We start from the raw sequence: 17244 nt of genomic DNA, 5'->3' as shown, positions 1-17244 counted from the left end.
TGGTTTCTTTTTAGGTTTGGATGTTTGATCCATCTGGATTGCATTTCGGTGTTAAGGACGGAGGGAGCCAACTTCTATTTTTCCGAATGGCCGGTCAGTGGTACCAACGCCGCTGGACTGGAAAACCTTCCCGGGTTTGAAGCCCTCCACCCTCACCTTCCACCCAGCTCCGCGTCGCCAGGTGCAGGAGGACCCCCGCCTGGCCCTGCCCACTGCGGTCGCCGGCTCCGCCCACCCCCGTCGACCCCGCGGGTCCCGCCCCAAGCTACGCTTCCACATTCCATGGCTCCGCCCCAAGCCAGTTTCTGCCCCTTATAGCCCCGCCCCCGCAGCACTGGACCCGCCCCCACGCCCCGCCTCCGAGCTCTCCAGCCCCGCCCCACCCAGCCCTGGCCTTCCCTCTCCCCGGCCCCGCCCCTAGCCCGCCCCCTCCGCGCTTCTCGGCCCCGCCCCAACGCCGGCGCTCTTCCGGGTCGTCCCCGGGCGGCTCTAGGCGCTCCTCGAGTCATTTAAGTAAAAGGCGTGTCCTCTGGTGCTAATGGCATGGAGGAGGGGCGTCGCGCGCGCGGAACTCATTGGGAGCCTGGGGGCCTACACAGCGCTTCTAGGGGCCTAAGTTGCCTGCGGCTGGACCGGCTCGCACGAGACCGCCAGGTGCCGCTTCCCCTTCCAGCCAGCCTCCGCCGCCTTCCTTCCGACTTTCGCGTGCCTTCTTTCCGGCGCCCGCCCGCGGCCAGAGCCAGGATGCTTCCGAAGCGGCGGCGAGCGTGGGTCGGGTCCCCTGGCGGTCCTGCCCCCTCCACGGCGCGCTTTCCCGGCATTGCCATCTACCTGGCCGAGCCGCGCATGGGTCGCAGCCGCCGGGCCTTCCTCACGCGCCTGGCCCTCTCCAAGGGCTTCCGGGTCCTGGATGCCTACAGGTGCGCGGTCGTGGACGAGCTTGTGGCCCAGAGCAGCACCTGCCGAGGGCTCCTGCCCGGGACGCCTTCGGGGGCGCTGGCCCGGGTATTCCTCGGGGGCCCAGCTTCTGGAGGCTCCTGCTTTGGGATGCCTGGGGGATGGCACCTGCCCGGGGCGCCTTAGTGGGGGGCGTCGCAGGAGGAGCGCGGGGAGGGTGTGGCGCTTACAGCGGACAGAGTGTCGCCTGTGTGGGTATTGCCATACTGTCGCGCCCAGAGGACACTGCTGCGTGGTGTGAGGGCCTAAGCACAAATTGCTAGTGCTCAGAACTTTGCACGTGACCAGTCACTTTCACAAAAGGTGTTTCTTTACAGCTGAGGATATTGAGATCTAAAACGACTCACCTGGCAGCTGACCCCCCAGGGCGGAGGGGCACCTGAGGTTTTTGGATTCCAAGTTAACCCTGGAACTTCATGCTCATGTGGCTTTTCTCTCAATATCCTCTTCTATGAAAGGGTGCTGTAGTTGGGGCCAGGAGTATTCTGTAGGACAAGAAGAGAACGTCTGCCAGAGAGAGGCCTTGTAAAGAGCCATAGGGGTGCGTGGGGTTAAGGGTATCAGTGGCTAACAGCCTTCTGCCCTAGGTGAGTTCATCTTGCCCCCTTAGCCAAAGTGACGTCGCTCCTCGGGGCTGAGAAAGTGACTTGAGGGAGGTCCAAGAGCAGCGATAATGACAGGCTGAGATTAAAGAACTGCGGTTCCCATAGGTTTGAAGTGGAAAGATCCAGTCCTCCTGCAGCTTTTTTTTTTTTAAGTGAATTAACCATTTTCAGTGGTTAGACCCACTCCGGAGGCGTGTTTAATGTACTGGATGCTAAGACCTTTTGCTTATTAGCTTGTCTAATCTTTGTAACAACCCTACCCAGTGGATATGTTGTTATCTTCTTTAAAGAGGAGGAAATCAGGGCACGGAAAAGAGATGTGCTCAGGGGCATGCAGCATGTATGTGGCAGAGCTGGGGTTCAAACCCCAGCAGTCTGGGTCCCAAGCACTTAGATGGAGACCCACTGGTCCTGCCCACTAGAGAAGAACTTTCTCAGGGGTCAGAGGAGACAGACAGACAGACAAGTGGACACGACCCTGGACTGGGCTTACAGTCACAGGTGGAGCAGACAGGCACGGCTCTGTGGGGTCCTGGAGCGCCAGAGGGGTTCAAGTGCCAGAAGAGGTTCTCTGAGGACGTGACATTTGAGGAATGAGTGGGTGCGCACCAGGCAGAGGGGAGAGGGGCAAAGGCCAGGAGGTGTGGAGCGAAGCAGGAAGGACCTCTGGGCATCACCCCCTCCCCTCTCTCTGCCCAGCTCTGAGGTGACACATGTGGTGATGGAACAGACCTCAGCGGAGGAGGCCAGCACCTGGAAGGAGCACAGGGCGGTGGCAGGCTCTCCGCAGGGCCACACCAGCCCAGTGCTGCTGGACATAAGCTGGTTCACGGAAAGCATGGCAGCTGGGGAGCCCGTGCCTGTGGAGCCCCGGCACTGCCTGGAGGTGAGCTGGGGGGAGGGCCGCATGGGCAGGCCTCGCCCGGCGGGTCAGGTGAAGTGTCATCACCGGCTGCCGTTAGACGAAATGGGCAGGAGGGTTCAGCACAGGCCACCGGGGACCCTGGGAGGCCAGGCCATCCTGGCTTCTGCTGTCACCTGGCATAAGCTCTTGGGATCCACCTGTTTTTAGCACATTCAGGCCTTTCTTGCTCAAGTAGTGAGATGGTACCTCCTCGCGAGACAGCGGGACGCTGTCCTCAGGTGCTGTGGGTCTGTGGCCTCTGTCTGCCTTGGTGCTTCCTGGTGAGCAGAGCTGGGGTGAGGGGATGGACTCAGAGCCAGGCTCTCCATGTTCGAGCCCCACGTCCCTGTCTATGAGGTGGAGTGACCAGCACTCTGAGCCATGTGACAGAGAGGGCTGGGGAAGTGGAGCTGCTACTCTGGCCTGAGGAGCCCTCCTCAGCCTGCTCTGCAGGGCAGGGCTGCTCTACGCCTTCTGTCCTGGGAGCCGGCCCCGCAAGCCCTGCAGCCTCCAAGTGGCCTCTGTATTGCCCATCTGTAGGTGGCCGTGCCCGGGAAAGGGCTGCCAGGCTCAGTATGGATGCCAGAGTATGCCTGCCAGCGCCCCACACCCCTCACACATCACAACAGCAGCCTCACGGTGAGCCCCGGGCTCCCAGCCTCCCTGGGATGGGCCCAGGCCTGTTCCTGTGAGCACTGCCACTCTGCCCTGCCCCAGTCTGGGGACGGGTGGTGGAAGGGAGGGTGGGGTGGGGTACCCTTCCCCTCACCCAGGCCCCCTCCTCGCAGGAGCCTCTGGAGATGCTGGCGGAGGCGGCTGGCTTTGAGGGCAGTGAAGGCCGCTTCCTCTCCTTCTACAGAGCGGCCTCGGTGCTCAAGGCCCTTCCGAGCCGGGTCACAGCCATGAGCCAGCTGCAGGGGCTGCCCCACTTTGGAGAACATTCCTGCAGGGTCATCCAGGTAGGTGTTCACCACCCTTAGCAGGGTGGTTGAGGAGAGGAGGGAGTGGAGGTGGTTAGTGGTTGAGTCCAGCCGAGGAGATTTCCAGGCTGAGGCAGGTCACCCTCTGCTCAGATGCCTCATCTGTAAATTGGGGCCACACGATGTGGCTGAGAGGGACCAGACAGGACTGGTAGCTGGCACTGTTGGCATCGGCCCAGCTGTCCAGGACGGTAGAAGAGAACCCATGACTATAAGCACCACTTCTTAAAACACAAAGTATTTGGGGCACCTGGGGGGCTCAGTTGGTTAAGTGTCCGACTTTGGCTCAGGTCATGATCTCACGGTTCGTGGACTCAACGAACTCTGTGCTGACAGCCCAGAGCCTGGAGCCTGCTTCAGATTCTGTGTCTCCCTCTCTCTCTGCCCCTCCCCTGCTAACACGTTTTCTCCCTCTCTCTCTCAAAAATAAACATTAAAAAAAATTTAAAACAACAACAACAAAGTAAGGACCCAAAATGTTAAAATGTCTTTTTGTACACTTATCACTGAGAGAATATATTGTGACAAAAAGACTTTTGATTTCAGTTAAACTTTTAAAGGAAGTCTCATTGAATGCACCGCCTGTGTTTTGAAAAGCAGTGTTTGGGGCGCCTGGGTGGCTAAGTCGGTTGAGCATCTGACTCTTGGTTTCAGCTCAGGTCATGACCTCATGGTTTGTGGGTTTGAGCCCTATGGACAGTGCAGAGCCTGTTTGGGACCCTCTCTCTCTGACCCTCCTCTGCTCACACTGTCTCTCAAAATAAGTAAATAAACTTTAAAAAAGAGAGAAAAGCGATGGTTTCCCTGTCCTGGGACTTGTAACTCATTTGAGAGCTGGCCTGTCCCTGGGCCGAGGGGCTTTGAGGCCAGGAGATTTGGTGGCTCCCTGGGCACAGTCTCTCCTCCAAGTTCCCCTGTTTCCTGACTGGATGAAACTGCCCTGTGGAGTGTTGGGGTTCCGCCTGCTGCCTGGGCCCCAGCTCTTATCTCCAGTCAGGCTGACTGTTCTGCTTTGTTCCCCAGGAAGTGCTGACACAGGGAGTATGTGAGGAGGTGGAGAGAATCCGATGCTCAGAGAGGTACCAGACCATGAAGGTACGTGTGGGGCAGACCCTGGTGGGCACATGGAGCCCGTGGCCCTCCCTCAGGTGACAGCACAGCTCCAGCCATGGACGGGAGGTCAGCAGGGGCACCCAGGGGTCAGAGAAGGTCTCACTGAGGAAGTGGCAGCTAAGTTGACACCTGATATGCACGAGGCAGCCAAACAAAGTGGGGCCTGGAGAAGCTTGTTTTTAGCACAGGGAATTTTCTAGATCACTCAGCACCATCTGCTCTGATTGGACCATCTGTGGGGTGTTCTCAAGCATGTTGTATGCTCTGGCATCTTAAACAGAGCAAACTGGACAAAATGTAACCACCTCCTGGGTGTCGCAGGGCCACTCACCCTTGCACGGTCTCCTCGTGTCCACAGTGCATCTTCCACTGTTCCCATCTGACCTGCTGACACCTGTCACATCAGCAACCTGTTGGGGGGGTGGGTCACGATGCTCCGGGAGGTGGCCCAGAATGTTGTGAGGGGCAGTGGGGGCTTCAGAGAGGGACCAGAGCCACATGTGACACACGGAAGTCCCCAGGTAGGCAGAGGACAGGAGTGTATGGGCCACATGGGAGTTAGTGGACGAGCACTGATGGAAGGCAGGACCCTCACCTCTCCCTGGACACCCAGAGGTCACCCAGGTCAGCAGAGAGGTGTGTTAACGATTAGAAGTTTGTAGTCATAAAGCAATAGGTTAGGTTGTTCTGAGCATTTTTTCTGGCAGGACCCAGCTGGTGCTCTTGGTTCAGGGGATCAAGGGAAGAGTGGGCAGCATAGCCCAAGAAGGGCAGGGCTGCAGCCGTCCTGCAGGAAGCAGGGTCCAAGGATCCACTTGTTGCTGGGTACTTCCCCTATTCTGCACGCTGGCTGCTCTGCTGGTTGAGACCTGGCCGCAGAAGGTTCCCTTTCCATGGGTTACAGCCTCCACCACTGCCCAGGCCGGACCTTCTGTTTCAGTTCCAGAAATCCCCAGGGAGGGGATTGGCTGGCACAGGGCAGGTGCCCACCTCTGACCGACAAGCTGTGGTTGGGGAGGAAAGAGGTGATGGGCTGGGGCTGGGGTCCGGGCCGCCCTGTGTGGGAGCCCCGTGTGGCAGGCAGTCCCCGGCAGGAGGTGGGCTCCCATGTCTATCTTCCAGCCCCAGGCTTGCATTTCCTCCAGCTCCTGCTACAACGACCCTCTGGTTGTTAACTGCCTGTTGTTTTGGTGTTTGCTGAGGAGCAGAACGAGGGGCAGGAGGCTCCGATTGCTCTTAGGTGGGAGCGGCCAGTGGATGAGAGCTGTGAGCTGTCTGTGTGGGATGCTGGAATCACAGGCTGGAGCTGCGGGTTCTAGGGAGACCGAGGCCCTCTGGGGGAGGTACACACGGGGTCTCTTTGTGCTGTGCACCGTGAGGCTGGGCTGCATAGCCGGGCTCGGGGATTGGATCCTGTCTGTACTGTCACTGTGTGGCCTCAGGCAGCTTGCTCACACTTGAGAACTGTGAGTAGGGATGGCACCTGCCAGGCCACGGGGTGGGGCTCAGTGAGGCCCTAGTGAGATGCTGTGGTGGTGCTGGCCTGGGACAGCACCCCCTTCACAGACTGCTGCTGCTGTCTGCATCTTCTGAAAGGGCTCTGCTCCTGACCATGCTGCGCTCATGCCCCAAACAGCTTTTCACCAGGATCTTCGGGGTTGGGGTAAAGACTGCTGACCGGTGGTACCGAGAAGGGCTGCGGACCCTCGACAGCCTCCAAGAGCAGCCCCAGAGGCTGACCCAGCAGCAGAAAGCAGGTGAGCCCTGTGAGAAAGGACAGGACCCTGGGCTCCCACACCATGGCACCCTCAGCATGGACACGGGCATGTGCGGATGGCTGCCTGGATGGCAGGTAATGGGATCAGTGCAAAGGGCCCTGGTGGCAGGCAGGCCTCTCTGGTGGCCTCCCTGGTCTCCACCCAGTGGAGTCTGGATCCACTGCAGCCCTTTTGCAGTGAACAGTGATGGTCACAGTAGCTGCTGTGACATTGAGGCCTCCTAGTGGAACTCAGATCTGGACCAGGCCCCTTACCACTTCTTACTGCTTCTCCTTTTTTTTTAAATTTAAATCCAAGTTAGTTAATATATAGTGTAATAATGATTTCAGGAATAGAATGTAGTGATTAATCACTTACTTATAACACCCAGTGCTCTTCCCTATAGGCGCCCTCTCCTTAATGACCATCCCCTTCTAGCCCATCTACCACCTCCCCTCCAGCAACTCTGTTTGTTCTCTGTTTAAAAGTCTCTTACTATTTGTCTCCTTCTCTGTTTTTATCTTACTTTCCCTTCCCTTCTCCTATGTTCATCTGTTGTGTTTCTCAAATTCAACCTATGAGTGAAATTGTGATATTTGTCTTTTTCTGACTTATTTCACTTAGCAAAATACACTCTAGTTCCATCCATGTTGTTGTAAATGGTAAGATCTCATTCTTTTTGATAGCTGAGTAATACTCCATCATATATATAAATCACATCTTCTTTATCCATTCATCCATCATTGGACATTTGGGCTCTTTCCATACTTTGGCTATTGTTAAAAGTGCTGCTATAAACATTGGGGTGCGTGTGTCCCTTCGAAACAGCATTTTTGTATCTTTTGAATAAATTCCTAGTAGTGCACTTGCTGGGTTGTAGAGTAGTTCTATTTTTAATTATTTGGGGAACCTCCAAACTGTTTTCCAGAGTGGCTGCACCAGTTTGCATTCCCACCAACAATGCAAAAGAAATCCTCTTTCTCTGCATCTTTTGTTGCCTGAGTTGTTAATGTTAGCCATTCTGACAGGTGTGAGGTGGTATCTCATTGTGGTTTTGATTTGTATTTCCTTGATGATGAGTGATGTTGAGCATCTTTTCATGTGTCTGTTGGCCATCTGGATGTCTTCTTTGGAAAAGTGTCTATTCATGTCTTTTGCCCATTTCTTCACTGGATTATTTGTTTTTTGGGTGTTGAATTTGATAAGTTCTTTATAGATTTTTGGATCCTAACCCTTTATCTGGTATGTCACTTGCAAATATCTTCTCATATTCAATTGATTGCCTTTTAGTTTTGCTGACTGTTTCCTTCGCTGTGCAGAAGGTTTTTATCTTGATGAGGTCCCAATAGTTCATTTTTGCTTTTGTTTCCCTTGCCTCCGGAGACGTGTTGAATAAGAAGTTGCTGCAGCCAAGGTTAAAGAGGTTGCTGCCTGTTTTCTCCTGTAGGAATTTAATGGTTTCCTTTCTCACATTTATTCACCCATTTTGAGTTTATTTTTGTGTATGGTGTAAGAAAGTGGTCCAGCTTCATTCTTCTGCATGTTGCTGTCCAGTCTTCCCAACACCTTTTGCTGAAGAGACTGTTTTTCCATTGGGTATTCTTTCCTGCTTCATTGAAGATGAGTTGACCATAGAGTGTGTCCATTTCTGGGTTCTCTATTCTGTTGCATTGATCTGAGTGTCTGTTTTTGTGGCAGTACCATACTGTCTTAATGACTACAGCTTTGTAATACAGCTCCGAGTCCGAGATTGTGATGCCTCCAGTTTGGTTTTCTTTTTCAAAATTACTTTGGCTATTCAGGGTCTATCTGGTTACATACAAATTTTAGGAATGTTTGTTCTAGCTGTGTGAAGAATGCTGGTGTTATTTTAATGGGGATTGCAGACCCCTTACTTCTGATTCCAGGAAAGGGAGGCTGTGTCTGTGCCCTGTGCACACCTTGCTAGCATGGGGCTGGTGCCCTGGCCCACTAGGTGATGGTATGGGGACTTGTGTGGCAGGAGAGGCTCAGTACAGGGCTTGCATGGGAGGTGGCACCATGTGGTGGAATGAACATGAACTTGAGAGTTTGTCAGGCTTGGGTTTGAGTCCTGTCTCTGCAGCTTACTAGGTAGGTGACCATGGCCCTGAGACTTAACTTTCTGAGCCTTGGTGACATTCTCCACAAATCATGGGGCTCTGTGAGCTCCTCTTTGTGAGGCCAGTGGGGAGTAGGTGTTAATCAGTGTCTCTGTCCTCTCCATGTGGCCCGGGGTGGGGGCCCCATTCGAGTTGTTCCGCAGCCCAGCACCCACCACTTCTTTGAACATCTTCCCTCGGGCTGGGGGTCATGGGAGGGTTGCCTGGACGGTCCACAGGAGGTGAGACCCATGGAGTCACGTGTCCGGTGGAACATTAAGTGATATCATCATTGACTGCACCCAGTCCCCTCTCCCCATGGTGCCGGAGAGATGGAGCCGCCAGCAGCACTTAGCCTGTGCGGCCACATGCTGTTACTCCCCACTTAGACTTCTCATTGTGTGGAAAGGCCAGTGACACTCCCATGGTGGGGGCGGGGAGATAGGGCTACAGTGAGGGGTTCCTGAGTGGCAGAGCCACCTTCTTCACGTGTTTATCGCTTTCTGGGCCATTTTATGGATGGGAAAACCAAGGCATTCAAAGAGGTAGACTGCGTCGTGAGTGCACTTACATCAGCCTCCTGATGGGATGGAGAAAGTTCTGCAAGACGCTCCCATTGGGGAGAACTGGGCAGGGGGCTCAGGGGCTTCTGCCATTTCTTCCAACTACATGTGAATCTGCAGTTTCCTCTGAATAAAAGTTTACTATTTAAAAGGGAGGAGGGGACAGTGGAGAGCAAGACAGTGGGGCTGAGAAGGTCAGGAGAGCCGCACTGCCCACAGGACTCCGGCACTACCAGGACCTGAGTGTACCGCTCCAGCGACCCCAAGTGGAGGCCCTGCAGCGGGTGGTGGAGGCAGCCGTGGGGCACATCCTTCCCGGGGCCACCATCACGCTGGCCGGGGGCTTTCGGAGGTAAGGGGGTCTGGCCTGCCCCTCCCACCCCAGTGAAGGCGCCTGAGGGGGGGCCACAGAGGTGGGCCTTCCTGCACTAGTGGGACTGGGGACAACGGGAGGCCCACGTATCCTGTGTTGGCCCGAACTCAGAGCGGGCCCCCTCAGGGGCAAGTTGCAGGGCCACGACGTGGATTTCCTCCTCACCCACCCCCAGGAGGGCCGGGAGGCAGGGCTGCTGTCCAGAGTGATGCACAGCCTGCAGAGTCAGGTGAGGAGCTGCCTGCTGCCTACCCTGGGGGCTTTGCCGGGACCCGGGCCCCCCCGCCCAGCACCGCGGACCCCGCCACACCTGCTTCTCCCCCAGGGCCTTGTCCTTTACCACCAGCACCACCACGGCCACTGTGCAGATGCCGCCTGCCCGCCCCGGCAGAACCATGCCATGGACGGCTTTGAGAGAACCTTCTGTATCTTCTGCCTGCCTTCACCCCCAGAGGCTGCTGTGGGGGGCGCCCGGAGGGCCGTGCGGGTAGACCTGGTGGTGGTCCCTGTCAGCCAGTTCCCCTACGCCCTGCTGGGCTGGACCGGCTCGAAGGTAGGGGGCTTGCTACTGGGGCTGGGCGGGGCCTCCCGTCAGGGGCCCCTATACAGCCTCGCTTTCTGCAGCATTTCCAGCGGGAGCTGCGCCGCTTCAGCCGGAAGGAGAGAGGGCTGTGGCTGAACAGCCATGGGCTGTTTGACCCCCAGCAGGTGTGTTGCTGGGAGGGAACGGCCTGGCCCCGCCCCTGGCCCCGCGGCCCCCCCCCCCCCCCCCCCACTGGCACTAAGGCTCCGGCTCCTGTTGCAGAAGAAACATTTCCATGCGGCTTCGGAGGAAGACATCTTCAGACACCTGGGCCTGGAGTACCTTCCCCCAGAGCAGAGAAATGCCTGACCCAGCCGCTGGCCCAGTCTGCTCTCTGGAGAGGCAGGCCCTGTGGATGCTCTCCGCCGCTGGAAGTCTCCAGGGCAAAGATGCACTGTGGCCCCAGGTCCTCACCCCACACCCAAGCCCGGATATAATGAAATGAGCACAGGGGCACCTGGGTGGCGCAGTCGGTTAGGCGTCCGACTTCAGCCAGGTCACGATCTCGCGGTCCGTGAGTTCGAGCCCCGCGTCGGGCTCTGGGCTGATGGCTCAGAGCCTGGAGCCTGTTTCTGATTCTGTGTCTCCCTCTCTCTCTGCCCCTCCCCGTTCATGCTCTGTCTCTCTCTGTCCCAAAAATAAATAAACGTTGAAATGAGCACATGTAACAAACCAAGCTCTGTTTTTTTGTGCTGCTGGCTGCCCAGGGGGCGTGGTGCTGATTCTGTGCAGAGGCCCATCCTGCTGGGTGTTGGTCCGGGGCAGGGCTGTGTGACCCTGGGTCAGTGAGGACCTGAAGGCACCTTCTCTGTGGGCTGGTTGTGGAACTTGAGGTGGCGGACGGCAAGTGCTTTGTGCGGTGGGGGTGGGGGGGTTGTCCACCTGCTGTGTGGCCAGCCACTGGGGAGGACAGGGCCCAGAGGTAGGAGCTGGGGGCAGGGGGAGAATTTCCAGGGCCCGTCCACCACCTTCCAGCCAGGCTTCCTGTCTCTGCCTCTGCTCTTCTAAGGTCTGTTCTCAGAAGGCCTTTGTCAGCAGGTCCTGTCGCACCCCTCGTTGCTCCAGGCACACACTCGTGCTCAGCAATTCCAAAGCCTCACAGTGGCCCCCAGAGCCCTGGCCACCCCTGACCACTGGCCTCGTCTGTTCTCCCACTGCTTTGAGCCAGGTGCCTTCCTGTCCCGGTGCCCATGTGAACTGCCCCAGACACCCACGAGGCCAGGGCAGGTCTCAGCCTTTCCTGGAGGGGCCTTGGCCATGCAATGCAGTGTTCTCTGCTCCTCAAATCCCCAGGCCTGCTCTGGCCTCAGTGCCTTTGCCACAGGACCGTACACTAGAAGGCCTCTCCTGACTCAGGTCTCTGTCTGTTGAGGACTTTCCTGACCACTCGCTGCGTTAAGAAATATTTTTTTAAATAACATGCAAATTGATTCTTTTTGGTGTCCCTGTGTACACCCATTCCCCTCCACCATGTGAGCCCTGGAAATAAAACAGCCAGTTATTGTGCCAGCAAAACAGGTTTGTTTACTTGGGAATGACTGAGGGACAGTAATCTAGGACAAGTAACCTGATAAAACCAAAAGATGGGAACAGGAGGAGGAACAGGAGGAACAGCCTTCCCTTTGGGAAGGGCTGTCATGTATGAAAGTCCGATGGAGATTCGGAGTTCGGGGTGGTGGTTTCTCACGGGCTGGGCTGGTGCCAGGACAAGGACCCTTCTCCTGTGGGCAGCAGGACAGGCTTCCCTGCCTTCCCTTCCTCTGTGCTGTCAGCACAGAGCCTGACCCAGAGCTCAAACTCACAACCCAGGGATCATCACCTGAGCCAAAATCAAGAGTCAGACAGGGGCGCCTGGGTGGCTCAGTTGTTAAGCATCCAACTCAGTTTTGGCTCAGGTCATGATCTCGTGGTTTGTGAGTTCGAGCCCTGCATCGGGCTCTGTGCTGAAGGTGCCGAGCCTGCTTGGGATTCTCTCCCTCCCTCTCTCTGCTCCTCTCCCACTCTGTCTGTCTCAAAAATTCTCCCTCTCTCTCCTCCTCTCCCACTCTGTCTCTCTCTCTCAAAAAAAAAGAAAAGGTCGGACACTTAACTGAACCACCTAGGCACCCCTAATTTTCATTTTAAGTAAGCTCCGTGCCCAGTGTGGGGCTTGAATTCACAACCCTGAGATCAAGAGTTGCACACTTGGGGTGCCTGGGTGGCTGTCGGTTAAGTGTCCAACTTTGGTTCAGGTCATGATCTTGTGGTTTGTGGTTTTGAGCCCCGCTATGGGCTCTGTGCTAACAGTTCAGAGCCTGGAGCCTGCTTTGGGTTCTGTGTCTCCCCTCTCGGCCCCTCCCATGCTCATGCTCTGTCTCTTAAATAATAAATAAAACGTTAAAAAAAAAAAAAAAAGAGTTGCATGCTCTACTGACTGAGCCAGCAGGGAACCCTTATCTTTTGTCTTTTCGATAATAGCCATTTTAACAAGTGTGAGATGATACCTCCTTGTTTTGATTTGAATTTCCCTGATGATTGGTGAGTTAGAGCATCTTTCCATGTGTCTGTTGGCCATTTGTGTGTCTTCTCTGGGAAAATGTCTATTTGGTTCTTCTGTCCATTTTTTATTAAATTTTTTTTTAAGGTTTATTCATTTTTTGAGAGAGACAGAGTGTGTGTGGGGGAGGGGCAGAGACAGAGAGGGAGACACAGAATCCGAAGCAGGCTTCAGGCTCTGAGCTGTCAGCACAGAGCCCAATGCGGGGCTCGAACTCCTGGACCGTGAGATCATGACCTGAGCCGAAGTCGGACACTTAACCGACTGAGCCACCCAGGTGTCTCTGTCCATTTTTTAATCAAATTGTTTGGCTTTTGCCATTGAATATATGAGTTCTTTATATAACTTCTATATTAACCCCTTGTCAGATACAGGATTTGCAAATATTTCCTCCCATTTCATAGGTTGGTTGCCTTTCCATTTTGTTGGCTGCTTCCTTTGCTGTGCAGAAGAATTTCAGTGTGATGTCCCACTTACTTATTTTTGCTTTTGTTACATTTTGATTTGACATCCAAAAAATCATTGCTAAGATATCCTTCCCTGAAGTCAGAACCGAGGTTTGCTTCCAGATACATGTGATGGTAGCACCTTACAACTTCTAGGCCCTTGACTATGATATATCCTTGGCATTTCCCAGGCCCACGCTGATCAGACCCCAAGTTCAGGTCTAAAATAGTGATATAGAAGGCTCCTGAACTCACTTTCTTCTCTGGATACACCAAATCTGCAACACAGAAGCAATTTCCTCTAAAAAGAAATCCAGAAACTAGCTGAACAATTCCTACCTACTGGACAAACTGAGAATATCCACATCAAGATGGGTCACCAGTGTCTCCCTGGAAGGAGCTCATACACATATCTGGTGCATCCAGAGGACATACCCCTTGATCAGCTGGTTCTGGTGGCCGGTGGGGTTTGCATTTGCAGGGCCCCACAGACCTGTTCAAAGAAACCATTCTTTTTTTTAAATTTTTTTTTTTCAACGTTTATTTATTTTTGGGACAGAGAGAGACAGAGCATGAATGGGGGAGGGGCAGAGAGAGAGGGACACACAGAATCGGAAACAGGCTCCAGGCTCTGAGCCATCAGCCCAGAGCCCGATGCGGGGCTCGAACTCACGGACCGCGAGATCGTGACCTGGCTGAAGTCGGACGCTTAACCGACTGCGCCACCCAGGCGCCCCCAAAGAAACCATTCTTAACCAGCTATCCTTCCAGGGTTCAGCACAGAGTACACAGACCGAAATCCTATCTCCCAGGCCTTCCACAAAAGAGGCCTGTTTGTCTATGAAAGCTGCAGCCTGGGGGTCAGGCTTCTAATTTAGCACACATCTATGGCTGAGCCTCCCCTCTGGGACACTGACAGGCCTTGGCACACTTTCAACCACTGGAACAACTATGAACAAAGAAGGTGCTCGGGCAATCACGAAAGTTTGAGAGAATCGAGAGCTTGGGCTGGGCTGAAGGATAAGGTCCATCCCCTTCATAGACCCCCCATCAAACCTTGGAGAGGTGGCTGTTTTGTCTAATACACAGAAATCAACACAGAGTCAAGGAAAAGGAACAGAGGAATATGTTTCGAACCAAAGAACAAGATAAAACTCCAGAAATAGACCTTCATGATATGGAGATTAGTGACTTAGCTGATAAAAAGTTCAAAATAATGGTCATAAAGATGCCCACTGAGCTCAGGAGAATAATGCATGAACAAATGAGAATTTCAACAAAGACATGAAAATTATAAGAAAATACCCAACAAACCACAGAGCTGAAGAATACAGTAACGGAACTGAGATTCAACAGAGGGGTTCGGCAACAGACTATATAAAGCTGACTCAGATGAATCACTGGATTCTACTCCGGAAACCAATATTGCATTGTATGTTAACTATCTAGAATTTAAATTAAAAAAAAAATTAAAGCTGACTTGGGCGTGCCTGGGTGGTTCAGTCAGTTGAGCATCTGACTCTTGATTTCAGCTCAGGGTTGTGTGATTGAATCCCATGTCGGGTTCTGCACTGAGTGTGGAGACTGCTTAGGATTCTCTCTCTCCCTCTGTCCCCTCCCCAGCTTGTGTGCTCTCTCTCAAGAAAAAAACAAAAACCTAGGGGTGCCTGGGTGGCTCAGTCAGTTAAGCAACTGACTGCAGCTCAGGTTATGATCCCACAGTTCATGGGTTCAAGCCCCACGTCAGGCTCTATGCTGACAGCTCAGAGCCTGGAGCCTGCTTCAGATCCTGTAGTCTCCCTCTCTCTCTGTCCCTCCCCTGCTCACTCTCTGTCTCTCAAAAATAAATAAATGTTAAAAAAAAATTAGTAAATAAATAAAAATAAATTTAAAAATAAATAAAGTTCTTCTAAAAAAAAAAAAAAGAAAAAAACAAAAACTTACTTGAAGACAGTACAATGGGATTCATCCAATTAGAGGAGCTAAAAGAAAGAAACGAAAAAGAAGATAGCTTAAGGGGCTTATGGGACACTACTCAAGTAGGCCAAAACGTACATTATGGGGTCCCAGAAGGAGGAGAGAGAAAGAAGGCTTATTGGAGAAATGGCTGAAAACTTCACTAACCTGGGAAAGAACTAACTATCCCGATCCAGGAAGCCCATAGAGTTCCCAATAAGATGAATTCAAGGAAACCCACACCAAGACACATTTTAATTAAGCTGTCACAATTTAAAGACAATGAGAGAATATTAAAAGCAGTAAGAGAAAAATAACTGGTTACATAGAAGGGAACCCCCACCTCCCATAAGACCATCAGATTTCTCAGCAGAAACTTTTCAGGCCATAAGGGAATGTCATGGTATTTTCAAAGTGCTGAAAGAAACAAAACAAAACAAAACAAAAAAACCAAAAAAAGCCCTTCTGGTCAAGAATACCATACCTGGCAAAGTCATCCTTCAGAATTGAAGGAGAGATCAAGAATTTTCCAGAAAAGCTTGAAGGAGTTCATCACCATTAGATCAACCTTACAAGAAATATTAAAGGGACTTCAAGCTGAAACAGAAGATGTTAATTAGTAACAGGAAAACATATGCAAGTATAATTATCACTGGTAAAGGTTAACACCTAGCTAAGTTAAGAATACTCTGATATTGTAATGGTGATGAGTAAATCACTTACCAATCTATAATTCACTTATAATAAAGGTTAAAAGACAAAGGTGTTTATAGTAATTTGTTAATGGATATAACATGTAAGGAGATGTAAATTGTGATATCAAAACCAAAATGGGGGGGGAGTAAAAATATATAGAACTTTAGTATGTGTTCAAAGCTAAGGTATTATCAACCTAAAATACACTGTTAAAACTATGTAACCCTCATGGTAACCACAAAGTCAAACTCTGTAGTAGATACACAAAAGATTAAGCATATCACTGCAGCAAATTATCAAATCACAGAGCGAAAGAGGAAGAAAGGAATGAAGGAATTACAAACCAACAAGAAACAATGAACAAAATAGCAATAGTAAGACTGTATCTATAAGTAATTATTTAACAAAAATTTTTAACGTTTATTTTTGAGAGAGACCGAGTGTGAACGGAGGAGGGGCCGAGAGAGAGGGAGACAGAATCTGAAGCAGGCTCCAGGCTCCCAGCTGTCAGCACAGAGCCCGATGCAGGGTTTGAACTCACAGACTGTGAGACCATGACCTGTGCCGAAGCTGGACGCCCAACTGACTGAGCCACCCAGGCACCCCAATATAAGTAATTAAATGTAAATGGACTAAATTCTCCAATGAAAAGATATAGAGCAGCTGAATGGATTATAAAAAAGACCAACTATAAGCTGCCTTTAAGTTTTAAGGAAGCAGACTGAAAGTGAAGAGATGGAAAAATATTTCATGCAAACGAAAACCAAACGAAAACAGGGGTATATTAGACAAAATAGACTTTAGACCAAAGACAGTAAGAAGAGACAAAGAAGGTCATAATATAATGATAAAGGGGTCAATCCAACAAGAGGATAAAATAAAAATTTAAAATTACTGTTGTACACAACATAGGAGCACCTAAATATATAAAGCAAACAGTAACAGACCTGATGAGAGAAATAGACAGGAATACAGTAACAGCAAACTTCAAGACCCCGTTTTCAGTAATGGACAGAAAATAAGAAGACTTAACTATGCATTAGACCAGATGGACCTGACAGACATCTACACAATAGTTCATCCAGCAGCAGAATACACATGGGGCATTCTCCAGGATAGAGAATATCCACAAAACAGGCCTTAATAAATTCAAGAAGATTGAAGTCCTATCAAACATCTTTTCTGATCATAATGATATGAAACTAGAAATCAATTACAAGAAGAAACTTGGAAAGTTCACAACATGTAGAGATTAAACAACACACTTCTAAACAACCAGTGGTCAAAAAAGAAAAAGACAAAATATATCTTGAAACAAATAAAATGGAAATACAACATACCAAAACCTATCAGATGCAGTAAAAGCAGTTAAAAAAATTTTTTTTAAACATTTATTTATTTTTGAGACAGGGAGAGACAGAGCATGAACGGAGAAGGGTCAGAGAGAGAGGGAGACACAGAATCTGAAACAGGCTCCAGGCTCTGAGCTGTCAGCACAGAGCCCGACACGGGGCTCGAACTCCTGGACCATGAGATCATGACCTGAGCCAAAGTCGGATGCTTAACCAACTGAGCCACCCAGGCGCCCCTATAAAAGCAGTTTTAAGAGGGAAGCTTATAGCATTAAACGCCTACATTAAGAAAAAGCTCAAATA

General features: G+C 51.8%; 1 protein-coding gene across 3 annotated transcripts; it reads left to right on the top strand.

Moving 5' to 3' along the window:
• Positions 1-467: 467 nt before the first annotated feature.
• POLM (DNA polymerase mu) lies at positions 468-10396 on the top strand. Of its 3 annotated transcripts, none has more exons than XM_030307586.1 (11): positions 468-920; positions 2262-2448; positions 3007-3105; positions 3255-3425; positions 4470-4541; positions 6196-6316; positions 9219-9351; positions 9499-9601; positions 9698-9925; positions 9997-10080; positions 10178-10396. In XM_030307586.1, exons 1-11 carry the CDS (start codon positions 544-546, stop codon positions 10262-10264), a joined length of 1662 nt encoding a protein of 553 aa, XP_030163446.1. In that variant the 5' UTR covers positions 468-543; the 3' UTR covers positions 10265-10396. The 3 variants fall into 3 exon arrangements, with proteins under 3 accessions (XP_030163446.1, XP_030163445.1, XP_030163447.1); XM_030307585.1 differs by having other exon boundaries at positions 9484-9601; XM_030307587.1 differs by lacking the exon at positions 3007-3105 and having other exon boundaries at positions 9484-9601.
• The last annotated feature ends 6848 nt before the right edge of the window (positions 10397-17244 follow it).

This window comes from Lynx canadensis, chromosome A2 (assembly GCF_007474595.2).
Source record: "Lynx canadensis isolate LIC74 chromosome A2, mLynCan4.pri.v2, whole genome shotgun sequence".
Taxonomy (NCBI): domain Eukaryota; kingdom Metazoa; phylum Chordata; class Mammalia; order Carnivora; family Felidae; genus Lynx; species Lynx canadensis.
Note: the sequence above shows the minus strand (reverse complement) of the source record. Positions and strands in the feature narration are given on the sequence as shown.